The sequence below is a fragment of the Mchenga conophoros genome, linkage group LG1 (genome assembly GCF_057382185.1).
Source record: "Mchenga conophoros isolate Kocher_MC1m ecotype Shallow Benthic linkage group LG1, M_conophoros_male_GT1.1, whole genome shotgun sequence".
NCBI lineage: Eukaryota > Metazoa > Chordata > Actinopteri > Cichliformes > Cichlidae > Mchenga > Mchenga conophoros.
Genome location: NC_140526.1, coordinates 24024325 through 24045397, shown reverse-complemented (window position 1 = coordinate 24045397; position 21073 = coordinate 24024325). Strand labels below are relative to the sequence as shown.

General features: G+C 42.1%; 1 protein-coding gene across 3 annotated transcripts in view; it reads left to right on the top strand.

Annotated features, from left to right (window-relative positions):
* ankrd11 (ankyrin repeat domain 11) overlaps positions 1-19038 on the top strand; it is a 119896-nt gene extending 100858 nt beyond the window's left edge. For 2 of the 3 annotated variants that reach the window (XM_085271109.1, XM_085271099.1), the window contains 10 exons: positions 3244-3417; positions 4401-4601; positions 4710-4852; positions 5910-6057; positions 6183-10644; positions 10741-13417; positions 13505-13603; positions 13926-14069; positions 14162-14254; positions 14433-19038. In XM_085271109.1, the coding sequence (XP_085127235.1) occupies positions 3244-3417; positions 4401-4601; positions 4710-4852; positions 5910-6057; positions 6183-10644; positions 10741-13417; positions 13505-13603; positions 13926-14069; positions 14162-14254; positions 14433-14618 (8327 nt within the window). In that variant the 3' untranslated portion in view covers positions 14619-19038. The remainder of the gene's footprint in view (positions 1-3243; positions 3418-4400; positions 4602-4709; positions 4853-5909; positions 6058-6182; positions 10645-10740; positions 13418-13504; positions 13604-13925; positions 14070-14161; positions 14255-14432) is intronic. The other variant, XM_085271117.1, reaches the window with a different exon arrangement.
* The last annotated feature ends 2035 nt before the right edge of the window (positions 19039-21073 follow it).

Below are 21073 nucleotides of genomic sequence, written 5' to 3'. Positions count from 1 at the left end.
AGTCATTTTGTCCTCTTTGGCAGCATTCTAAGATATTAATTATTGCCATGTCTGAGAAGCTTTGGCTGAGACAGGTCATAAAAACAGATAGTGGTGTGCAAGGATCCTCAGTGCACACATGTATTCTCGCTAATTGGTTATAACGCATAGATTATCTTCCCAGATTCACGATGTTTATGAGTAAAAACAAAAGACAGAAGGCGCACTCACTGACTGCATCTGTTTGACAAACAGAGCGTCCTGCACCACATGATGTTCTTTCTATACATTTCTGACTTTCTCTTGCTCAGTGCGAATCATTGAGAAAACATCCTGTTGGCCACTTCCTGCCTCTTCTCCCTTAGCTTCCTGTTTATGCGACTTTTTGGGTCGTTAAACAGAACATTGCTCGATGCTCCCGCGTTACGGTCAGACTTGGTCTGGCTGGTTGGAGCGGTTCTTCTTGTCATGGTGTCTGTTGGCTAAGTGAAGCAGACAGTCTCTTTGTTTTGGCGTTAGCTCACACTGTCATATTGTCTGTCTACCATATCAGAATCTGCCCCCATTATATCCCGACATTTGTGTTTGATGTGGTTCCCTCCCTCCTGGCTCAGGTAGGCAGGCTAGTCATGGGGTGATAGTCCCTACCCAGCTTTCCTTCCTTTTTCAGTCTCCTCCTCCTTTATCTTGTTAGTCAAGTTTCAGGCAGTGAGGAGAGTAAGGTTTCAACCCTGTCTTTAAGCTGAGTAATATCATTTTACTAAGCCACATAAAAGCCCTGCAGTTTTGCCTAAATAGACATCCAGCAGACAAACATACTGTGTTTAATTTCTTTAATTCAGAAATCCACATGTGACATGTTAATTTGATTTGTGTGGTGATAATTTAACACAGTTGCATTTTACCGAGCTTTTTTCTTCAAATATTTTGATCCGTATCTTTCCTTAAAATTCCCACGATGATTAACCAGACAAAAATGTAGTGAAAGCAAAGTCACATTCCTTCCTTCATGAATGGAAAGAGCATATTTTTTTATGCTCATATTTCTCACAATATAATTATTGCTGCTTCGCTAGTGTTTCTTTTGTAGTTTTCTCTTTAACATGGTGATCTCCTGCAACTGCTGTATTTGATTATAATTATGCAGCATGGATTTATAGAAAGTGCTTCTTTTCTGTTTAGAGTGGTCGCCTAGAGTCTGATCTGTATCGCAGAAGGACAGTTTTTTTGCCACTGGTGATGAAGGTTGTATTAGAGACTTGGGTCTTGTATGTTTAGCAGCAGATCTCTTTAAGTGCAGCTGGGTAATAACTGCCTTCCTGCTTCTCAGTCTAATAAACATAGCTTGGAAAAGCTAGCTTAGCTCTTTCTCTGTTCTGCTGCTGAAAAAAACATGTTTGGGCTGTTTCTGTGGTCCCTGCTGTTAAAGGCTTAGCAGAAGGAATGTGTCTAAATGGCAAATGCTTTGGGGAACGTGAGACTGTATCAAAGAGGGGTGGAGGGTACATTAGCTTTAAGTATTCACAGATGTTAGTGAAAGTTCATCAGCCCTGTACTTGCGAGTGGAAAAATATTTTCCTGGAAAGTTTTTAGACACCGGAAGGCTGCGCTGCCATGCTTCCTTCTTGCCTTATTTACTTGTGTTTGTGGCCTGCAGTGCTTCCAGTCTGGGAGTGAGAGAAGTTGCTCAGAAATCAGACTCAGACCCTTCTACTGGTCCACAGCGTCTTTGTACACGCACGTCTGAATTTGCTTCTTCCTCCCTATGACCGGAGGCCTGTATTGTTGCTTGAATTATAACTGTGAGGTTTGATACCCCCTCGGTAATGAAGCGCTGCAGTCATGTGTAGCGTTACCCTCTGTATGGGTCATCAGATGGTATGTTGCCACTGAAAATAATTGCTGGGTGTGTCTTTGTGGAGCAGCTGCTTTTGTCCAGTAGCACTGTGTCTCCAGTAATCCTGGCAGGCAGGCAGGCAGGCATGTGGTGACCTTGGCAAGGCCATGTTGAATTGAAATGTACACCAGCTATTTCGTAATAACTATGGTTGTGCCAAGTCACACCCTCTTTCCTTTTTTCGTCCATTCTGGCTGATTGGCTTGGAGACAGACAGACATAAACACACTGCCTGTTGGCCCCTCCCTTCTTTAAGGGCAGCTGGGTAATAACACAAAAGTCGCCCACTGGTGCCAACAAACCTCTCACACATACGGCTGCATTTACAGAATGCAGTAAGCGAGCAAGTCTTTGTTTTCTTTTTGTTTTTGTTTCACAGAGGCCCGTTTAGGTCATGGAAAGTAGCAAAGGGTTTGCTATGGAAATTCAAAAAGAGGATAAAATGTGTGAAATAAATAGGGAGAAACCCATTGATTATTGATAAAAATGAATACTTTTTGGTTTTGTTTTTTTGGTTTTGTTTTTTGGTTTGACAAAATGCTTTTGTTGTTGTTGCTCATTTGGTGACTGAAAGATTGCCCCTGGTATATAGAAATGCCTCCCTGTGGGAAGAATAAAGTACCTTCTATCGCTCTGTAAATCTCTATTCACACGTAGCAGTGCAGCCCTGAACTTTCCTCAGAATTACCTGGCAGCCAGTCTTGACCAGTCTAGTGCTTGTGAGAATAGATCAGGTAGTTTTTCTTTTTTTTAAAAGAGTGAATTCAATGGGAGTGTGTGGGCGTCGTGTGTGCCGCCTCCTGCTTTCTGTACACTGGTGCCAGTCCTTGCCAAAACTAAGCAGGGTATTTCCAGTTTGACCATGTCACAAAGGACAACTTCAGATAATGCCCACATCTGATTCCCTCGGTCAGATTATGTTGACATTGTCTGAATTTCATTTATGAAAGCAGCTGTTCTCACATATACATGACACTTACTTGATTGATGCCAACAGTAAAGAAGCTGTTTGGACTCAGTGCTGATCTACAGTACTCTATACTTGATCTGGAAAGTCATAAAACACCTTTGGAGATGTGTCATAGTGAATGTTTACTAGTTATTTATTGATTTATGAACTTTAATAATCTGTCTTTTAGAAACATTTGAAAGTGGTGTTACTGCTGTGAGCCTTTAGTGTTCTTTTAAAAATTGCCAATTCATAACAGTTAATGTCTTCTACTGTTGTAGCACTAATAAGGCTCCCGTTACTCTCCCTGACCACATGGATCAGTAGATTAGATTTGTGTGTGTCTGTGTATGAATGATCATGCAGCTTTTTGCACATGCAGCGATATTAACCTTGCTTCTCTCCTCTCTCGTTACAGAGAAACCAGGTCCAGAGCGGAAACGCATTAAAAAAGAGCCCACCAACACCCGGAAGGCAAGCTTGCCGTTTGGAATGGGGATGCCAGGGATCCGGGCCGGGTACCCCCTCTCCGAGCGGCAGCAGGTGGCCTTGCTCATGCAAATGACAGCTGAGGAGTCCGTCAACAGTCCAGGTGCGTGTTTATCATTTAGGCCACGTCTTCTGTGGACGGACAGCCGACATTGGGGGAAAAAAAGGATCGGAGGGAGCTTTATATGTAGAATCCATGCATGGCAGACCAGTGAGGGTGGGCTGTAGGCTGGGGCTGATTGTTTTTGTGCATTTTCTCAGTCATACTGTCCCTCTAAACAGAACCACTTTGTTAAAATTATTTCACATCTTAGCTGGAATCTAAACCTCTGATGTCAGTGATATGTGTTTTGTTTTAGCTGCTTTAATGGTTGCATATTCGTGCCGCCACAGTAGTGGAGTTGTTTTTATAAAATTCCGTACATAAGGAAATGAAACCAGCTTTTCTGTTTGTACTGCGTCTGGAGCTGATGGCGTAATCTCACTATTTGGGCTAAATGACAACAGAGAAAGTGTTGAGTTATCCTTTCTGGTGTTAGATGATTATTTTTCTTATTATAAGTTTACTACCTTCCCATTTCTGCAAAAATTGTACTTTATTTTTGATCGACAGTAATTTAGCTGGAAGTTTTTCAGACTTGTGAAATATAACTATTGTTACAAGTTTGTACTTTTTCCCCTCATTGTTGACATTTGAGACTGAATTAGTTTGATCCTACCTTATAACTGCTTTTATTTGTATGTTAATTTCTTTGTTGCCTGCCTGTGGGCATGGACATAGATTAAGCGAGTGTGTTTCAAATATCATTTGGGACAATAGCTGTACAAACTCAATAATGTAAATGTGATTAAGGATTGGATTTAATCTTGTAAATGTGATGAAATAAGCTCAAGTAAAGTAGGTTCAGCAATTGTGCTGTTTATTGCTAGAGTTGGATTGCCCCCTTCTGGCTGTAAGCAGTTATAGCACCTTGTTGTTCACAGTAGAAGTAGTAAACAAAACAAAAACAGTTAGAGTAAATTCTCCCAGAAGAGTGTGACTGACTCTTGCAGCACTGAAGTGAAATATGCATGTCTTACCTACAGATACAACACCAAAGCATCAGTCACAGTCCAGTCTGGGTCAGAAGGGAACGCCAAACTCTGCATCTAAAACCAAAGACAAAGTGAATAAACGGAATGAGAGAGGAGAGACTCGACTGCACAGAGCAGCAATCCGTGGAGAGGTACGCCGCATCAAGGAGCTCATCAGCGAGGGAGCTGATGTGAATGTAAAAGACTTTGCAGGTAAGGGCATCTTTGTTTTATGCTTGCCTTTGCTTTGTGTGTGTAGCAGTGTACCATTGATTCATTTAGAGTTTACACTTCTCTGACTATAATTCTTCTTGTGTTCAGGCTGGACTGCATTGCATGAAGCATGCAACAGGGGGTATTATGATGTGGCGAAACAGCTGCTGGCAGCCGGAGCAGAGGTCAACACCAAGGGGCTGGATGATGACACCCCTCTACATGATGCATCGAATAATGGACATTTCAAGGTAAAAATAAATCCGCCAAAGGTGTCGTGTGTCATTGTTGCTAATAGTAAAGAACAAAATAGGTTTTCAGGCTTCAGAAGAATGAAAATATTAATGATCAGTGGCCCATTTGTGATCCATCAAAACAAGTTTGTCAGATTAAAATCTGAATTTTAAAAGTGAGAAGATGGCTACAGAGTGAGTTTAGATGTGGTTTTGTTTAAAATTGAATCGTACCACTAGTCTTTTTTTCTTGAACTGTCCTCAAATTTTCTACCCTTTCAACACCTTCATTGCAAAAAGGTACACGCACCAGTGGAATACAGTAAAAATGTCAAATCTCACTACTTTTCTTCAAAATCAAATGCTGGCCGTGCATGGTTTTATACTGTAATGGCATTGAAATGAGATGTTGATGTTGTTTTAATAGAAGTCAATGAGACATTTTTGGCCACAAAGGTGTCCACAGGGAGCATCTGGAAGTAATGGTGTAATCAGATTTATAATCAAATTAATTTTGCTGCTGATCTTTGACATCCAAGACTAATCACCACCAGTGTCAATAAAGTGTTCCTGCCTGTCTGCAGCAGTGTTGTGTGAGGTTAAGATGGCACTGTTGGTATCAATGCTGTCGCAAATTGATCCAATTAAACATTTAGTATTGATTAGTATCTGAGAATCTTTTTTAGACAACCCCACTGAGAAAACATTTTGAAGACCACCCCTTACTTGGTGCTATTTTGCAGATGTTAGAATTTGTCTCACTCTGATTCTCCTGGCCTGAAAGCAGCTTCAGACCATCATACTTTCTCACCTCTACACGGCTTTTGGCATTTTACTAAAATTGGTTGCAGAGACGCCACATCACCCAGTCTGCTGTCAGTAAAGTCTGGAGGTTTTGGTGTGGAAAAGTTCTGTCCATCAAAAATCCCGCTCTAGCTTCGTCGTAACTAAATAACAACTTTGAAGTGGAAGATTAATTCTGTACTCTTTATCCTATTAAGCTTTGAACCACTTGAGAAGTTGCTGATATTACCTTTAAAATTGCAAAAAATCATTAAAGTTTTATCCTTTTCAGGTGGTTAAGCTACTTTTACGGTATGGAGGGGACCCGCGTCAAAGCAACAGGAGAGGGGAAACCCCACTGAAGGTTGCAAACTCTCCAACTATGCTCAATCTGTTGCTGGGGAAAGGCACTTACACCTCAAGTGAAGAAAGTTCATCAGGTATCATTTTCAATCTTAAATCTTTGAGTCACCTAATTGCACAACTGTTACAAAAGTTATTCAAATACATGAGGCTATAAGTAGTAAATTAATTGTGTCCTCTTTGTGCTCTTTATGTTCTACAGAATCTTCAGAGGAGGAAGACGCCCCCTCGTTTGCCCCGTCCAGCTCTGTTGATGGCAATAACACAGACTCAGATGTTGAGAAGGGCCCGAAGTTAAAAGGGAAAACCGCAGACCCTCCTAAATCTGCCGTCACACCTGTCAAAGATGAATACGAATTTGATGAGGATGATGAGGAGGAACGCGTCCCTCCCGTAGACGATAAACACCTCTTGAAAAAAGACTTCCGCAAGGACTCAGTAAGCAAGACCAACAGCTTCATCTCTATACCCAAGATGGAGGTTAAAACCTATTCCAAAAGCAACTCGCTCACACCAAAGAAACCTGGCAGGCGGATCATCTCTGACAGTAATAGTTCAGACGAGGATGATAGGACGTTGTGTTTCACGCCAGCGCCTACGCCACGGCAACAAGCCCAGCAAACAAATACTAAGACTAGAGACTCTGGCACCATGAGCTCTAAACAACAAAAAGACAAGAATAAAGTCAAGAAGAAGCGAAAGAAGGACAGTAAAAATAGTGTCAGTAAAGAAGTCCGGTTTGGTAAAGTCAACGACAAATTCTGTACGTCTGACTCCGATTGCGCGGATTTGGAGAGTGAGGACGATAAGGGCTCAAATAGCATAAAAGACTCTTCTGCAGCAAACCTGAAAGACTCTCCAGGCTTTAATGCTTCCTCCTCCTCCTCCTCCTCCTCCCATGGAAACTTGAACTCTCAGAAACAGACGCCGTCTTTAGCAGAACAGCATCCAAAGCAGTGGAGGACGGATAACTGGAAGACCGTCTCGTCTCCCACATGGTCAGACGTCAGTTCGCTCTCAGATTCGGTCAGAACTAGACTGTCCAGTGGGTCTGACTACTCCTCTGAAGCTGAAGATTCCTGCGTGGAGTCGATAAAACAAGTAAAGAGGAAAGCGCAGGAAAACAAAAAGAAGAATAACAACGTGCACAGTAACACTGTGGAAAAGAAAAACTCAGAGCTCTACAAAAATACAGAGAGCACCATCTCCAAAACTGACGTGGATGGCAAAGTGGTGAAAAAGCATAAAGTGAAGCACAAGCACAAAAATAAGGAGAAGGACAAAGCTCCTAGTCTAGTGCTTAATCAAGATATGAATGAGAAATTTGTTAAGAGCTATTCTTTTGATTTTGATGATTCGAGGCAAAAGTCCCTAATTGTTGAGTCAGAATCACCAGCTGAGAGCAAAGTCAAATTATCCAAACATGAAAAAGACCATTCGAAAAAGGAGGACAGGTTTTCGAAAACAAAGTCTGAGGATAAGGATTGGTCCTCGGGAAAAGACCTGCACAGAACAACAAAAGAGGAGAAAAACAAGAAAACAAAGGACTCCAGCAAGGACAAGTTAAATAAGGAGGAGAGGGAAAAGCCTATAAAATCTGACAAGGAGAGGAACGTCAAAGAGAAGGAGAAACCCAAGGAAGATAAACAAAAAGCTCACAAAGAGGAGAAAAAGAAAAAGTCTAAGGAGAAGTCCTCCTCAAAGACAGACAGGAAAAGTGAGCAGAAAGAGGAAAAACATCTGAAGGCGGAAAAGGACAAAAATGCCAAGGAGGATAAGGAGAAGTGTAAAAAAGACAAAGTACAGAAAGAGGAGTCTGAGTACGAAAGTTATGACGTTAATCGTTTCCTCAACTTGGAGGACACAAAACTCAGTGCCTCCGATGACCATCATGACAGATGGGGCTCTGAGATGTCCTCTGACTCCTCCCTCTATGGTGACGACAGCTGGGATGCTCCTGTCAAAGAGTACAAGGACTACAAAGCCAATAATTCTGTTAAACTTATTGTTGAGACTGTTAAGGAGGAGACGAGGAGGAAAGAAAACAAAGTCAAGGACAAGAAATCAGACCACAATGAGAAGAGATCAGAAAAGGAGGCTACTTCTAAGAAAAAAGACAAGGACCCTTCGGAAAAGACAAACGAAAAGAAGAAAGACTGGTCAGAAAAACAAAAATTAAACTCCAGCCACTCAGTTGAGAAAGAAAAGAAGAGGAAAGAGTCCACAGAGGCAGCCAAGGACAAAAAAGACAAGGATTCTCTGGACAGCAGTCGAGACCGTAAAGACTCGTATGAGTTCGTGAAAGAAAGAAAGGATATCAAAATCAAGCAGGAATCGATAAGAGATGAATATGGCAATGATACTTTCTTCAAAGACATTGATCCTGTCAGTAAATCGTGTGATATCAGAGAAAGGAACCACTCTGGGAAGGAGAAAGAAAAGAAGGGTGAGGGAATGGAGAAACGGGAAAAGACAAAAGCTGACAAGCACAAAGAGAAAACAAAAGACAGAGGAGCTGATCAGGAGAAGGACAAGAGTGATAAAAGCTCCACAGAAAAAACTGTCAAGGATAAAGATGCTGACCGGAGTACCAAAGACAAGAAGGAGGGGGCCAAAGACAAACATAAAGACTCTCATGGCAAAGACAAAGATCGAAAGATGTCTTCAGAACAGACAAAGGAAAAGAAAGAGAAGGCCTCTCAAGACAAACATTCAGATCGGGAGAAAGATTTCTTGGAGGTAAAGAAAGAGGAAAGAAAAACCGAGAAGATCCGGGAGAAAACGTGGTACAAAATAGCCGACATATTCACTGATGAAAGCGATGATGACGACGACAGCTACAGCGGTGGGGTACTGGTGTCTGATTCCATCAGAAAAGATTCGACACCCGATCAAGATGAGCTGGATCACTTCCCTTCAGAAAAAAGAAAATCTTCTGCAGATAGTAAACATAACACAGAAAAGGCAAAAGACAAAGAGCACAAAGATAAGAAGAAGGATAAGGCCACATTTGACACAGGTAGAGAGAGGAAAGGCTCCCAGGAGAAACACGGCAAGGACAGGAAAGACCCGGTAGATACAAAACATAAGGAGAGGAAAGACAGGATGTCAGTGGACTCAAACCAAGAGAAGAAAAACAAGCAGAAGCTTCTGGACAAAAGGGACACGAGCGAGGAAAAAACCAAGAGCAAATATAAAGACAAGCAGGACCATTCCAAGGAAAGAAAGCCCTCGAAAGGAAGCGGGGAGAATGAGAAGTCTCTCTTAGAAAAACTGGAGGAGGAGGCTATGAATGACTACAAGGATGACTCCAATGACAAGAACAGTGAAATCTCCTCCGACAGTTTCACTGACAGAGGTCACGATCCGGTCCTCACCAGTTACTATGACTCAATCAGCCTGCCTGATATGGCCGAGGACAGAAGAGACTCCCTGTCCATATCTACGCCACAAGACAAGTTCAGAGAGAAAGAGAGGCATCGGCACTCCTCTTCGTCCTCATCCAAGAAAAGCCATGACAAGGAGAAGGAAAAGACAAAAAAAGACAAAGGAGACAAACGTGACAAAACAGAAGAAATTAGAGAGTCCTACGGCCGCAGAGAGAGCCTGCCTTTTGAGAAAGAGCCTATGCCTCTAGAGGCAGACCCTTACACATTCCCATACGGAGGTAAGGGAGACGGAGAGGACGACTTCGATAAGACATTAGAATTTGAGAAGGAGATGTCCAAAAAGGACAAAGACAAAGGAACTGGCGTCATAAGTGACAGAATGAAAGACAAAAAGAAAAAGGAAAAGCATAAAGAAAAAATTAAGGAAGAGAAGAATAAATATATCGATGGCTTTGGGTCATTTAAACACTCCAAAGATGACGCAAAGTCAGGGTTGAAAGACAGCCCACAGGTCACTGTTCTGAAGGACCGGTCAAAGGAAGACAGTCCTAAATTTGATATGAAAAAAGACAGAAATCGGGATACGCTAGACAAAGACAACAGACTGGACCACAATAAATCTAAGGCTAAGGATGAAAATGAAAAGCTCTCTCAGCCCAAAGACAATGCAAGGAAAGATAATCGACCACGTGAAAAACTGTTGGTTGATGGGGATTCTCAGATGACAAGTTTTGGTCAGATGTTGAGTCAGAAAGACCAAGAGAATGAAGAGCGGCTCAAGAAATACAGAGAAAAAATGAAGCAGATGGAGAAGCTTAGACCCAAGTCTGGCGACCCAAAACTAAAAGACAAAACCAAGTCTACAGAGGAAATACGGAAAAGCCGCAGTGAGCTATCATCCAAGAAATCTAACAGCCTTGAGTCTGGTCTTAAAGAGAAGAAGCTGAAGGATGTTGGTCTCCCGGCCCAAATGATGTCTCCAGGCAGAAAGTTCCAGCCTACTGATAATCAGAACTCAAAGGATTGGCTCCCTGGCCACCAAATCAAGGACAACCTCCCTGCTTCTCCCAGGCCAGATCAAAGCAGGCCAACTGGTGTTCCCACACCTACACCTGTCATGTCATGCCCCAGCTTCGAGGACGTAATGCAAACTCCACGTACACCATCCTGTAGTGCAGAGGATTACCCTGACATTATGCTGGATCCGCTGGACTGTCAGAACTCGTCTGCAATGACTATGTCAATGAATGCCTGCTCCCCATCCTTCTTTGAAAGGTATTTTAATACTCAGACACACTGCATGTTACTAATGTTATAGTTTGATTGTTTTGGACTGAGGCTTAATGTTTTGTTTTTCTCTTTGTCCACTAGCAGGTACTCTAACCCCCAGACTTTTCCGGAGGGCACATGTCCTACCCCTGCGAAGAACCTCCAGCTCCCCCTTGTCAGTCGTTCTGCATCCTCTGATGTCCGCCGCCCTCTAGAAGATGAGTTCAAGGCAGAGGCAAACAAGTTTCTTCGACAGCAGAATGATCCAGGGGCGGAATTTGATCAGACGTCTGCCTGTCAGCCTCTCGAGGACAAATCTGCAACTCTGGATAGATTGGAGTTGATGTCTACGTATTTTCCTCCAATAAGGGTACCGTCACCTCGGCGAGAGCCATCCTATCAAACACCAGATGCAGCAACACCAACTCTTGCTGGCAACGACGGTAATGAACACCTTCCTGAAAGTGTGTACAACAATTTCTTGCCCAAACCGTCGACACCAGTTCACAGGCCAGACCCCCAGGAGCCATGCTTTGACATTGCAGCACCACCAACTCCAGCTCCAGCTGCCTTGCCACCCTTGGATATCGACGATATCACGGAGCACCACCACAGCGAGCCTAATCTGGTCGTCTCAAATCTTCCATCTGTCACAGAAGAACAAGAAGAGGAAGAAGAAGAAGAGGAGGAGGAGGAGGAAGAGGAGGAGGAAGAGGGCGACATGGATGAGAGACTTGATGGAGAGCACTGTGCAGTGGATGAGCCGGACCAAACAAGGGAGCCATGCTCGTTTTCTCCTCAAGTTGAGGATCCTTTGCAGAAGAGCTGGCCTGCAGAGTCTCCAGACCAGCATGAGCCAGAAGTCCACCAACTGTCCCCCACACATCCTGCAGCTGACCACGGAGAGAACTGTTTCGATCACAACATGGGTTGGAACAATGACATGGATATGAAATCTCCCCACAGGACATATGGAGAAATAGAGGCTGCTGTCTCCAAAATAACCAGCCCTTACTCCCATTCTGATAATGACATGCAGCCCTTGTCTGGACACCCCTCTGTCACTTCCCCTTATGCTACCTGGAGCAGGTGGCACAAAGATGACCCAGAGGACTTTGATGAGCAGAAGGAGGCTGTGGCTGATATACCCTCTCCAGAGAGGCCAGACACTGCTATGGATGAGGACCCCAACTATTTAAACAACTCTTCTTCCTCCAATAGGCTGGAGTCCTTCTTTCCAGACTGCAACAAGCCGAGCATCGAAGAGGGACACCAGGTGGAGACAGAGACAACATGTGTGGAACCAGACAGCAGACAGAGCACACACAGTTTCAGTGCTGCCGCTGAAACTCACATGGCTCCAGCTGTGGGCCCTGAGCCTGTGGTTCCCTGGGAAGATCCATTTTCAGCTGATGAAGACGACCTGGGACCTTTCTCCTTGCCTGACCTTCCACTGCCAGACAAGTCAGAAGAAGCTGAGTCTGGGGAACCTGAACTTGCTGATCACAACAAGAGTGTGTCGACCCACATTAGACACACTATTACAGACAGAGAGGATCTGGACATCATGGAAGTAGACCTGCCAACCCTAGCAAAGACCTCACGCTCTGCTGGAGACTTAGGCTTAGGGGAATCTGCTAGACAGGACTTTGTTGTGCCATCACCACGTGCCCCTTTCCAGCAGGAATTGGACCCCGAGCCTCAAAGTGTGCCTGTCAACAGCTCAGTGGGACTTAACCAACAACAGAGCAGCATTTTGGAAAGAAAACTACCTTATGGGGGATCGGATGAGTCTGATCCCAGCATGTTGTATACATCTGTAAAATCAGATGCCAGTCAGCAACCACATATACAGATGCATTCGCACTCTGAGTCATTGCATATAACCCTGGACTCTGTGCCTGCTGTCAAGCCGGACACGAGACAGGAGGAGATGCCTGAGGCTGTACCAGAGCCTGTGTCCTGCAGTCCTCTTCCTCAGATCCCAGAAGTGGTCACCCTCTCCACCTCCATGGAGCCACAGGACACTCAGGACACATCCAAGCAAACATTGGTGACCTTGACCACAGTGTCCACCCCTGTAGATGTTCCCAAGAAGGTGGATGAAATCCCGCAAAGGATGACCCGAAATCGCGCCAAGAACAATCCAGCTGCTGCTTTTGCCGTTGCCACCCCTCCTACCTCTAGCATAATAACCTCATCTACCGCTGCCACCTCAGTGACAACCAGTCCGGTGGTGAGCATTAACCCAGTTCCTACTAGAACCCCAACACCCACCTCAGCATCTTCCTTTACAGCTCTGAAGAAAGAGAAAGACTCTGGGCTTAGTGTCCCGTCTACTGCTTCTAATTTGACCCCAGCAGTATCTGTGACGACTTCTACGGTGGTTCTCAGCAAGACAACAAAAGGTCGTCCTCTTCCTGTCGACGAAGAGGAATCTCAAACCCAGCACCCACGGAAGAGGAAGTTTCCACGTTCTACAGGGCAGCAAGTCCAGGTTCAGCTGGTAAATACAGCCATGCAGCAGACCAGGGAGATGATACAGCAGACTTTAGCTGTAGTGGTCAATGCCATCAAGCTAGACGACATTGAACCCTACCGCAGCGAACGTTCCAACCCGTACTTTGACTATCTGCAGATTAGGAAGAAGATTGAGGAAAAGAGGAAGATTCTCTGCTACATCACGCCTCAGGCTCCACAGTGTTACGCTGAATATGTAACCTACACTGGCTCCTACCTGCTCGATGGCAAGCCTCTCAGCAAGTTGCACATCCCTGTGGTAAGTTCTGGTGTCTTTGCACCATTTCAAAATAATCTTATCCTGCAATGTAATGGTATTAATGCTGTGCTGTGTTTTGCTTATCAGATTGCTCCACCTCCATCACTGTCAGAACCTCTGAAGGAGCTCTTTAGGCAACAAGAGGCAGTAAGGGGCAAGCTTAGGTTGCAACACAGCATAGAACGGGTAAGAAAGTGTCATTTATACTTCAGGATCATTCACTGTCCTAAATTCACTCATTCCTCACTCCTTCCCTGCTTTTTATACAATCAACAATACACATGTGCACCAAACGCTGGGAGCACTTCTTTGATAAAAGATCAAAGCCTTTTTTAAATGGAAATGCAAGTGAAATCGGCATAGTCCCCACGCCTTGGTGAAGCTTCAGTGAACAAATCTGTTTCATATATCTCACTTACTTGAATGACAGCCATTTGTTTGACGCAATGATGTTCCTCTTCATATCATCAATGTTTATTTCTTTCTGTGTTGTGCTTGCTGTTCACAGGAGAAGCTGATTGTTTCATGTGAACAGGAGGTTTTAAGGGTCCACTGCAGGGCAGCCAGGACAATAGCCAATCAGGCTGTGCCGTTCAGCGCCTGCACCATGCTGTTGGACTCTGAAGTGTACAATATGCCATCGGAGAGCCAGGTGGGAAATGTATCAGTATCTCAAAAAAACAAGTGTTAAGTATTTCTATGTCCATTACTTAGTCCACATTCTTACTTTTTCTGCATTCTTAGGGTGATGAGAACAAATCTGTGAGAGATCGCTTCAATGCGCGGCAGTTCATTTCCTGGATCCAGGACGTGGATGATAAATACGACCGCATGAAGGTAAATACTGGCACTTTGCACAAAATAACTGATAATAGAAGCACAAAGTAACAACCACTGACTTTGCTAAATGCCATCTTGATGCCGATATTACATATTTAATGGTACATCTCTACATATGAGAACCATGACCTGTGTGCATAGTCACTATATTCATGCTATGCTTTTCCTTCCCCAGACGTGTTTGTTGATGCGACAGCAGCACGAGGCAGCAGCTCTCAATGCGGTGCAAAGAATGGAGTGGCAGCTGAAAGTCCAAGAACTGGACCCAGCGGGGCACAAATCCCTGTGCGTCAACGAAGTGCCGTCCTTCTACGTGCCAATGGTCGATGTCAACGACGACTTTGTCCTGCTGCCCGCGTGACATACCGCTTCCCACAGAGAGAAAACTTAGTCTCAATCACTTCTTATCAAGGAGACTTCGTTGAACCGAACGAATGGAAAGGGCTAGCAAGTTTGAGAGAGGACCATAGAGGGGGAAAAAATTTATTCTCTAGAAAAAGAATAAAGCTGAAAAACTTGCTCTCGATTCCCTTCCGTGAAGAAAGAAAAAAATGTTTTTAATGGGGGAAAAGAAAATACACAACTTGCACTTTCATCCTCAAAGTTTTTATGCGTTTGTTTGATCAGAGCGAGAGAAGCAGAAACAGTTTTTGCTTTGAGGCTCTGGCACTGGGACACACCTCCTCATCGCTTAGTTTTGGTGAGACGGAGGACAGATTTATTTTCTGCATTCGTTTGTGGTTCCTGCTTCAGTACCCACCACCACCGCTGCTACTGTGGGATCTACCAGAGAAGAGCTCTCCCAACAGAGTGGTGCCTGTCCTGGGGGAGGACTGAGGAGACGCCTCCTTCTTTTTGACACGAGTCTCCACATGGGCCAGGAGATCTTGACAGAGTCCAGCGCTGACCCAGATGCAGTCAGTGGAGCCGTGGTGAATTGTGTGGATCCTTAAATTGATCCAGGAGGTTAGAAGCAGCCACTTTCAGGGCTATGAGACCCAGATACCCAGAGGACGCCCTCTCTGTTCACACTGCACCGAGCTTGGCTAAACAGTAGTGAAACAAAGGCTGCAGCAGGTTGGAACAAAGCAAGAGAGGGTGGGGGTCACGATGTGTGTGCACGTCAGGGCCCAGTGTCTGAGAGGAAGAGACCGTTCGTGCAGCCTCTCAGCCTGGCTTAACAAAAGAGGACATGAACGGATCTCTGAGGACAGACCGGAGTGTTCCTCAGTGATCCCGCTCGTTCCACCACAAAACACATCAGACCGCCATGGACTGCAAAAAAAGGAAAAAAAAAAAAAAAAAGAAACCACACACACACAGGACAGAAGAAACAAACACAACGAATGTTGAGATTCAAAGAGACTATTTGAGAAATTGTGGTTTTTGGCAGGAGAGAAATATTGTTTTTGTCTATTTCTTTACTTGGGCATTTCATTGTTTCTGAGGAAGTGACTTGAAACACTACAGAGCCAATATTAGTTTAATGGAAAAAACAAACAAAAGAAAACTGAAAAAAAGTTGTATTCCGTAAATTATGTACAGTTTTTATATTCGTTAACCAATGTATTCTTGCTGCCTTCTAGATAATTTATTTTGCCACACATTACTGCACAGTTGTAAATAACCTATGTACTGTAATATCACTCAGTTAAGTGTAAAGAAAAAAAAACATAAAAGAAATAAAAATTATCTTTTTATGTACAGTTCACTTTTGGGCAGCACTTTCCCCCTTCATATCCATGGGCCAAAACATGTACACGATTCTGTCAGTATTGAAAGACTCCAGTGCACAGTTGTATAATCCCATTTTTTGACTCGATCCGGGGTTAGGTGAGGCGGCTCGCCTGGACCCGAGTCACCGCAACACAAGCAGCTGACAGAGAACACTTCTGCATTCAAATGGGCCTCTCACGGGCCGACAACCATACAGCCCCCTCAGATGTAGCAGAATAGTTGTTGAGGATTTATTTAAAGAATAGACAGAGGATTATTATTCATTGCTTTACTACACAATTATATCTGAAAATTTTCGAACCAAGAAAATGCCTTTTTCAGTGAAAAAAAAATGTACTCATTGTTGGGCAAAGTCACACAGAAGTATATAAATAAATATATATATATATATGGGTGGGATGGAAGAGAGATGTCATTCACAAGCAAAACCATATGAGTGTAGAACTGTTTGAAATTATTATTTCGCTTGTTTTTAATTTAAAGAAAACAATTTGACTTTTTTTTTTATGAATCATCGCACAACGTCACCGTCTAAAACCAACAAGACACGGGTCTTTCAGCGCTTCACTACTCGTCCTGTCCTCCCAGTGTCTGACTTCACATTGAACTGACTGAAGAGTTGTAACAGGCACAGAGACATTTTCATTCCTCACAGACTCCTAAAAACACTGTCAGTCTGTCAGCCCCTTATGTCACAGTACTGGTGAGCAGCTTATTTTCATGGTGCTGTTACAACTTTTACTCACTAGGTGGTGCCAGTGTGTCAGAAAGAAAAACACTTATTCATGGCTCAGCAGACCTGAGGCCTTCCACTTAGATGGGTGTTTTTAAAGTAGATTTTAAAGGTGTTAATTTCCATGTTAGGACTCCAGTACAACACCCACTTAAAATCACGGGAATAGGCTCAACAACCAAGTCACGTTGTCCTCCTTTTTTATTTTTTATCCTACAAGGGGCTGGGGCTAGTGTGGTCAGGGATTTTAAATGTTTCGGTTACTTCCTGTTATTATTCAGTTGTGTGGTGTCTTGTGTCAGGCCCGAGGAGACAGGTTACCAGACTCAAATCTTCTCAGAACAAACCAAAAAGTGAACAGACGTCAACAGAAGCAGTGGAGGGGGGAAGAAATAGGTTAATGCTGAATAGACTGACTTTTAAAAACTAAAGGATCCCATTGAACCGTTGATTTGTGATGACTTGTATTGGTTCTCTGTTTTTAGTGGGTTTTGAAAAGCTTTCCCGACCTGCCCCACGCACACGGTCTTGTGTGTGAAAGCTGCTCACGTATCCTGATGGCAATATTCTGATCCTAAACTTTTAAGTTATTTACACACTGTCAGTCAGCATAGCTGTGTATGGTATGTCTAGTCAAGTGCAATGGTTGTTGCTATTACACTGTGCAGACAAGGTGGCTAGATGTATTGTCCTGGGTATTATTTTTTTTCTTTTAATTTTGAGACACACACACCCTGGTTTGGTATATGTTTGGAAACAAAAAGTCTGGAAAAATTGTTTTTTAAAACTCATGTTTTTATTTTACTGTTGGTTTCTTACAGTTTTGGGGACGAGGGTCGCGGGTGTCTTTTGTTCAAGAATCCTTGTGTGTTTTTTAGCAAAAAGTGTATGTAGCTTTGAATGTTGTTGTGTTTTATCTTTGGGGGAGGGAGGGGGAGGGGTTCTGTTCTGTATAAAAACCAGTGGCATGTCAATCACGTTGCTTATTGAGCAGAATGTATACCGCTACAACGCCCTGACCGACACCCTCTCACTATTGTTTACAACACATCGAGAGCGTTTCCGTTTTGAGTGGCACCTTTCTTTTTTTTTTTCTTTTTCTTTTTTTTTTTGAAAGCAAAACATAAAAACAGTTTCATAGCCCTGCCTTTGTTCGTACTTCTGCCATCGTTCGTATGTTTAACAACCTACAAAGGCTTGAAATGGTGATGGTCGACACAGCCGACAGGTGATCTCCCTCCCCCCTTCCGTTCCCCAGAGCAATAGACCAAACACACATCCATTCACTTTGATCATCCGGCGTGAATATTTGGCTAAGATACAGAGACACACAGCAGATGCATAGTAGAGCTCTTGGCCGTGGTGATACAGATGCTAGCCTGACACCACCTCAGTCAGCAACATATTACCTCTACTCTACTCACATTCGCTCATAATGTTTGTTTTTAGACTTGTTGTGTTTTCTTACTGGACATAAAAATATACATGATTTAGTTTCATTATGTAGAATCACGATTTCAAGCCTTTTTGTTTTTTTTAAATTCTTTGTTCCTTTTTATTTTATTTTTTAGAATGGATTATGACTAATAAAAAGCATGGAGAACTACTCTTTTAAATGGTGGGAAATAACCTATTTATTATCATTTATTTTGTTTTCGTTTTTTTTTTTTCCTGGCACCTGTGGTATGTTTTGAGTTGAAGTTGGTCTCCGCTGTGTAAATTTTCCTCCTTGTAATGCGTGAAAGAGACATACTGTACATAGCTCTGTAAATAAAACCTCCCAGGACGTTTTGCACCCTCCTCTTTGTACTAGTCTGAAAAATTGCGTAGAATGTGGGGTTCTAACAGCAACGGGCCGTGTCGCGCTCGCTGCAGGTGATTATGATGTAACAATGTAACTTTTTTTTTTTCTTTTTCTTTTTTCTTTTTTTTATTTGTACAATGTAGTTTATTTGTGTACATATTGATGGAGCAGCTAAAGGGGGGAGGGTTGGTTCACGATGGGTTTGTTGATGCTATCGTCAGTGCTGTAACAGAAATCCAGTACTTTCACCTCTAGCTGTTGTTGATTTCCTGCAAAAAAGAAAAAAGTGACAAAAAAAATTAAACGTGGAAAAAAAGACACAAAAAATTTAATAAAAAAGCAAAAACAAAAAAGAGAGAAACTGAAAGTGAGTATGGACGGGGGGGAGACTAAAACTGAAAAGTAAAAATTCTAAATTGTTATTTTCTACAGTTGCATGTACAGAGAGCGCGAGAACTGCTGTTGTTCCTCAGAGATTATGTTCGTTAATAAAATTTTGAAATATTACCAGCCGTTCTCTGCATTTTGGTTTTTGTGTTTTCATAGAGCTGCCCAGAGATATTGTAGTTTTGTGTTGTTGTTTTTGTATTTTTGTTTCATTTTGGACTATTTCAGTTCATGTTTTTATTTTTTGAAAATAATGAGTGTCAGTTTAGTATTTTTCAGTGTTAGATTGTTCTTTTAATTATTATTTGAATTCATATATTTAATTATTCTGTGGAGGATGTCAGAGGCAGGATTTTGGAAAATCTGTGCGGTTCACTCACAGACTTGGAGACATGCAAAATGTCAAATATGTCCATCAAAGCTTCATCAGGCAGATTGCATCTTTATCAGCCTCATCTTTACTAAATTAACAAATGCTAAAGTCAAATAATATCTATAATATCATTTTTATTATAATGACATTTCCAAGATCACAAAATTTTTAGTTTTTACTTATTAGCTTTCATTTAACTAAAATAGTTTGTCACATCTAGTTTTTAACATTTACATTGAAATATACTGAAATAATATCCTTTCATATTTGAATAGCTCCTCCTAAGTACAGAATAATATTTGCATAATGGCACACTAAAATTATCACAAAGGTTTTTTGAAAATATAAAAAATGGCAGTTTTTAAATTTCCATTAAAAAAATTTTAACAGGAAAGTGTTTAAGGTAACAAGCATGTCTGTTTTCTTTAAGGCAGAGCAGTTGCACAAACAACCCAAAAGGCCTGGTTACGCCACTCGTCTTCACTCCAAAGATGTGTTTCTATTGATAGCAGGATGACGTGTTTGGTGTCCAATCTTTGTAGCGTTTCACAATCTAAATGTCTGAATTATCTAGTGGTGGATTTCGTGCTTTAGTTAAACTCATAGTCTGGAAGAGTCCACTGAGTCAACTTTAATATTTCTGTGTAAATCAGATTTTTTACCTTAATTACCAGCCCTCCTTTAACTCATGCCCAGAGGACTTCTGTCTGCTAACAGATTACATAACACTGCCTCACCTATTTATGGATTTCATTGCAGCTGATAAGGTGAGCTGCACAGTCACAAGGCAAAAGAAGCCTGTTTGTCTTATGAGTCACCAGACTAAAGCAATACAGATGTTTCTCCCACATGTTACTCCTGCTGTTCAGATAACAGTAAACAACTGAAGTAACAAAAGAAGAATTTCCCAACTATAGGATCAATGACGTTTGTGTTAATTTATCCCATCTAAGAAGTGCAAGGCATTTCTAAATGTGCCTCACACTCAAAGTGCAGTTTTGTGTTTTATGGGTTCAAAGAAATATTAACATTTCAGATCGTACAAACTTTAAATCAGTTCATTGTGTAACCCAGCATAATCTTATGTTTTTGTGTAAGAACAAATCATTTTCCTTTGATGTCACAAACACTGCTTGTTGTATAAGAGATAAAATATTCTTTATTTAAAAAAATAAATCTTTTTAACAGGGAAAGTGTACATTAATAAGCACTGCTGTAAATGCAGTTGACTTAGCCATATGTCAATTTAAATCTCAGAACTGATTTTAAAAACAAAACAATATATATATCAATATTATTTAAAAATAAATAAATAAAAACAGAAAAAAAATACATTCAAAAACTACCAGAAAACCTGTACAACAGGGAAACAACATGGCAACAGCAGAATAAAGCCAATGCTGGCAAAACAAATTATCAATCTTTTTAACTGAGGTTTGAAAGTATTACATATATTCTGTTCTACTGTTTCACAGCAAGTTCAGGCTGAAAAAATAAGCCCGCTTCCAATGCAGTCCTGTCTAACTTGTAATAATAATACACTAAGTGGTTGAGGAGCCATATTGTGTAAAGTTGTATAAATAGCACAAATATTGATGTGTTTTAACAAGATTTTCAAAGTGGAGTAAAATGTACCTCTGTAAAATTAAACAGTAAATTCCTGAAAATAGCTGTGAGTTAAGCGTTTCGATGAAATTACAGAGGTTTAAATTTGAAAATTAATGTGAGCTTTCCACCAGGGTAGCTGTCTTCATGTCAAGTCCAGCTGTGAGTCACATGGAG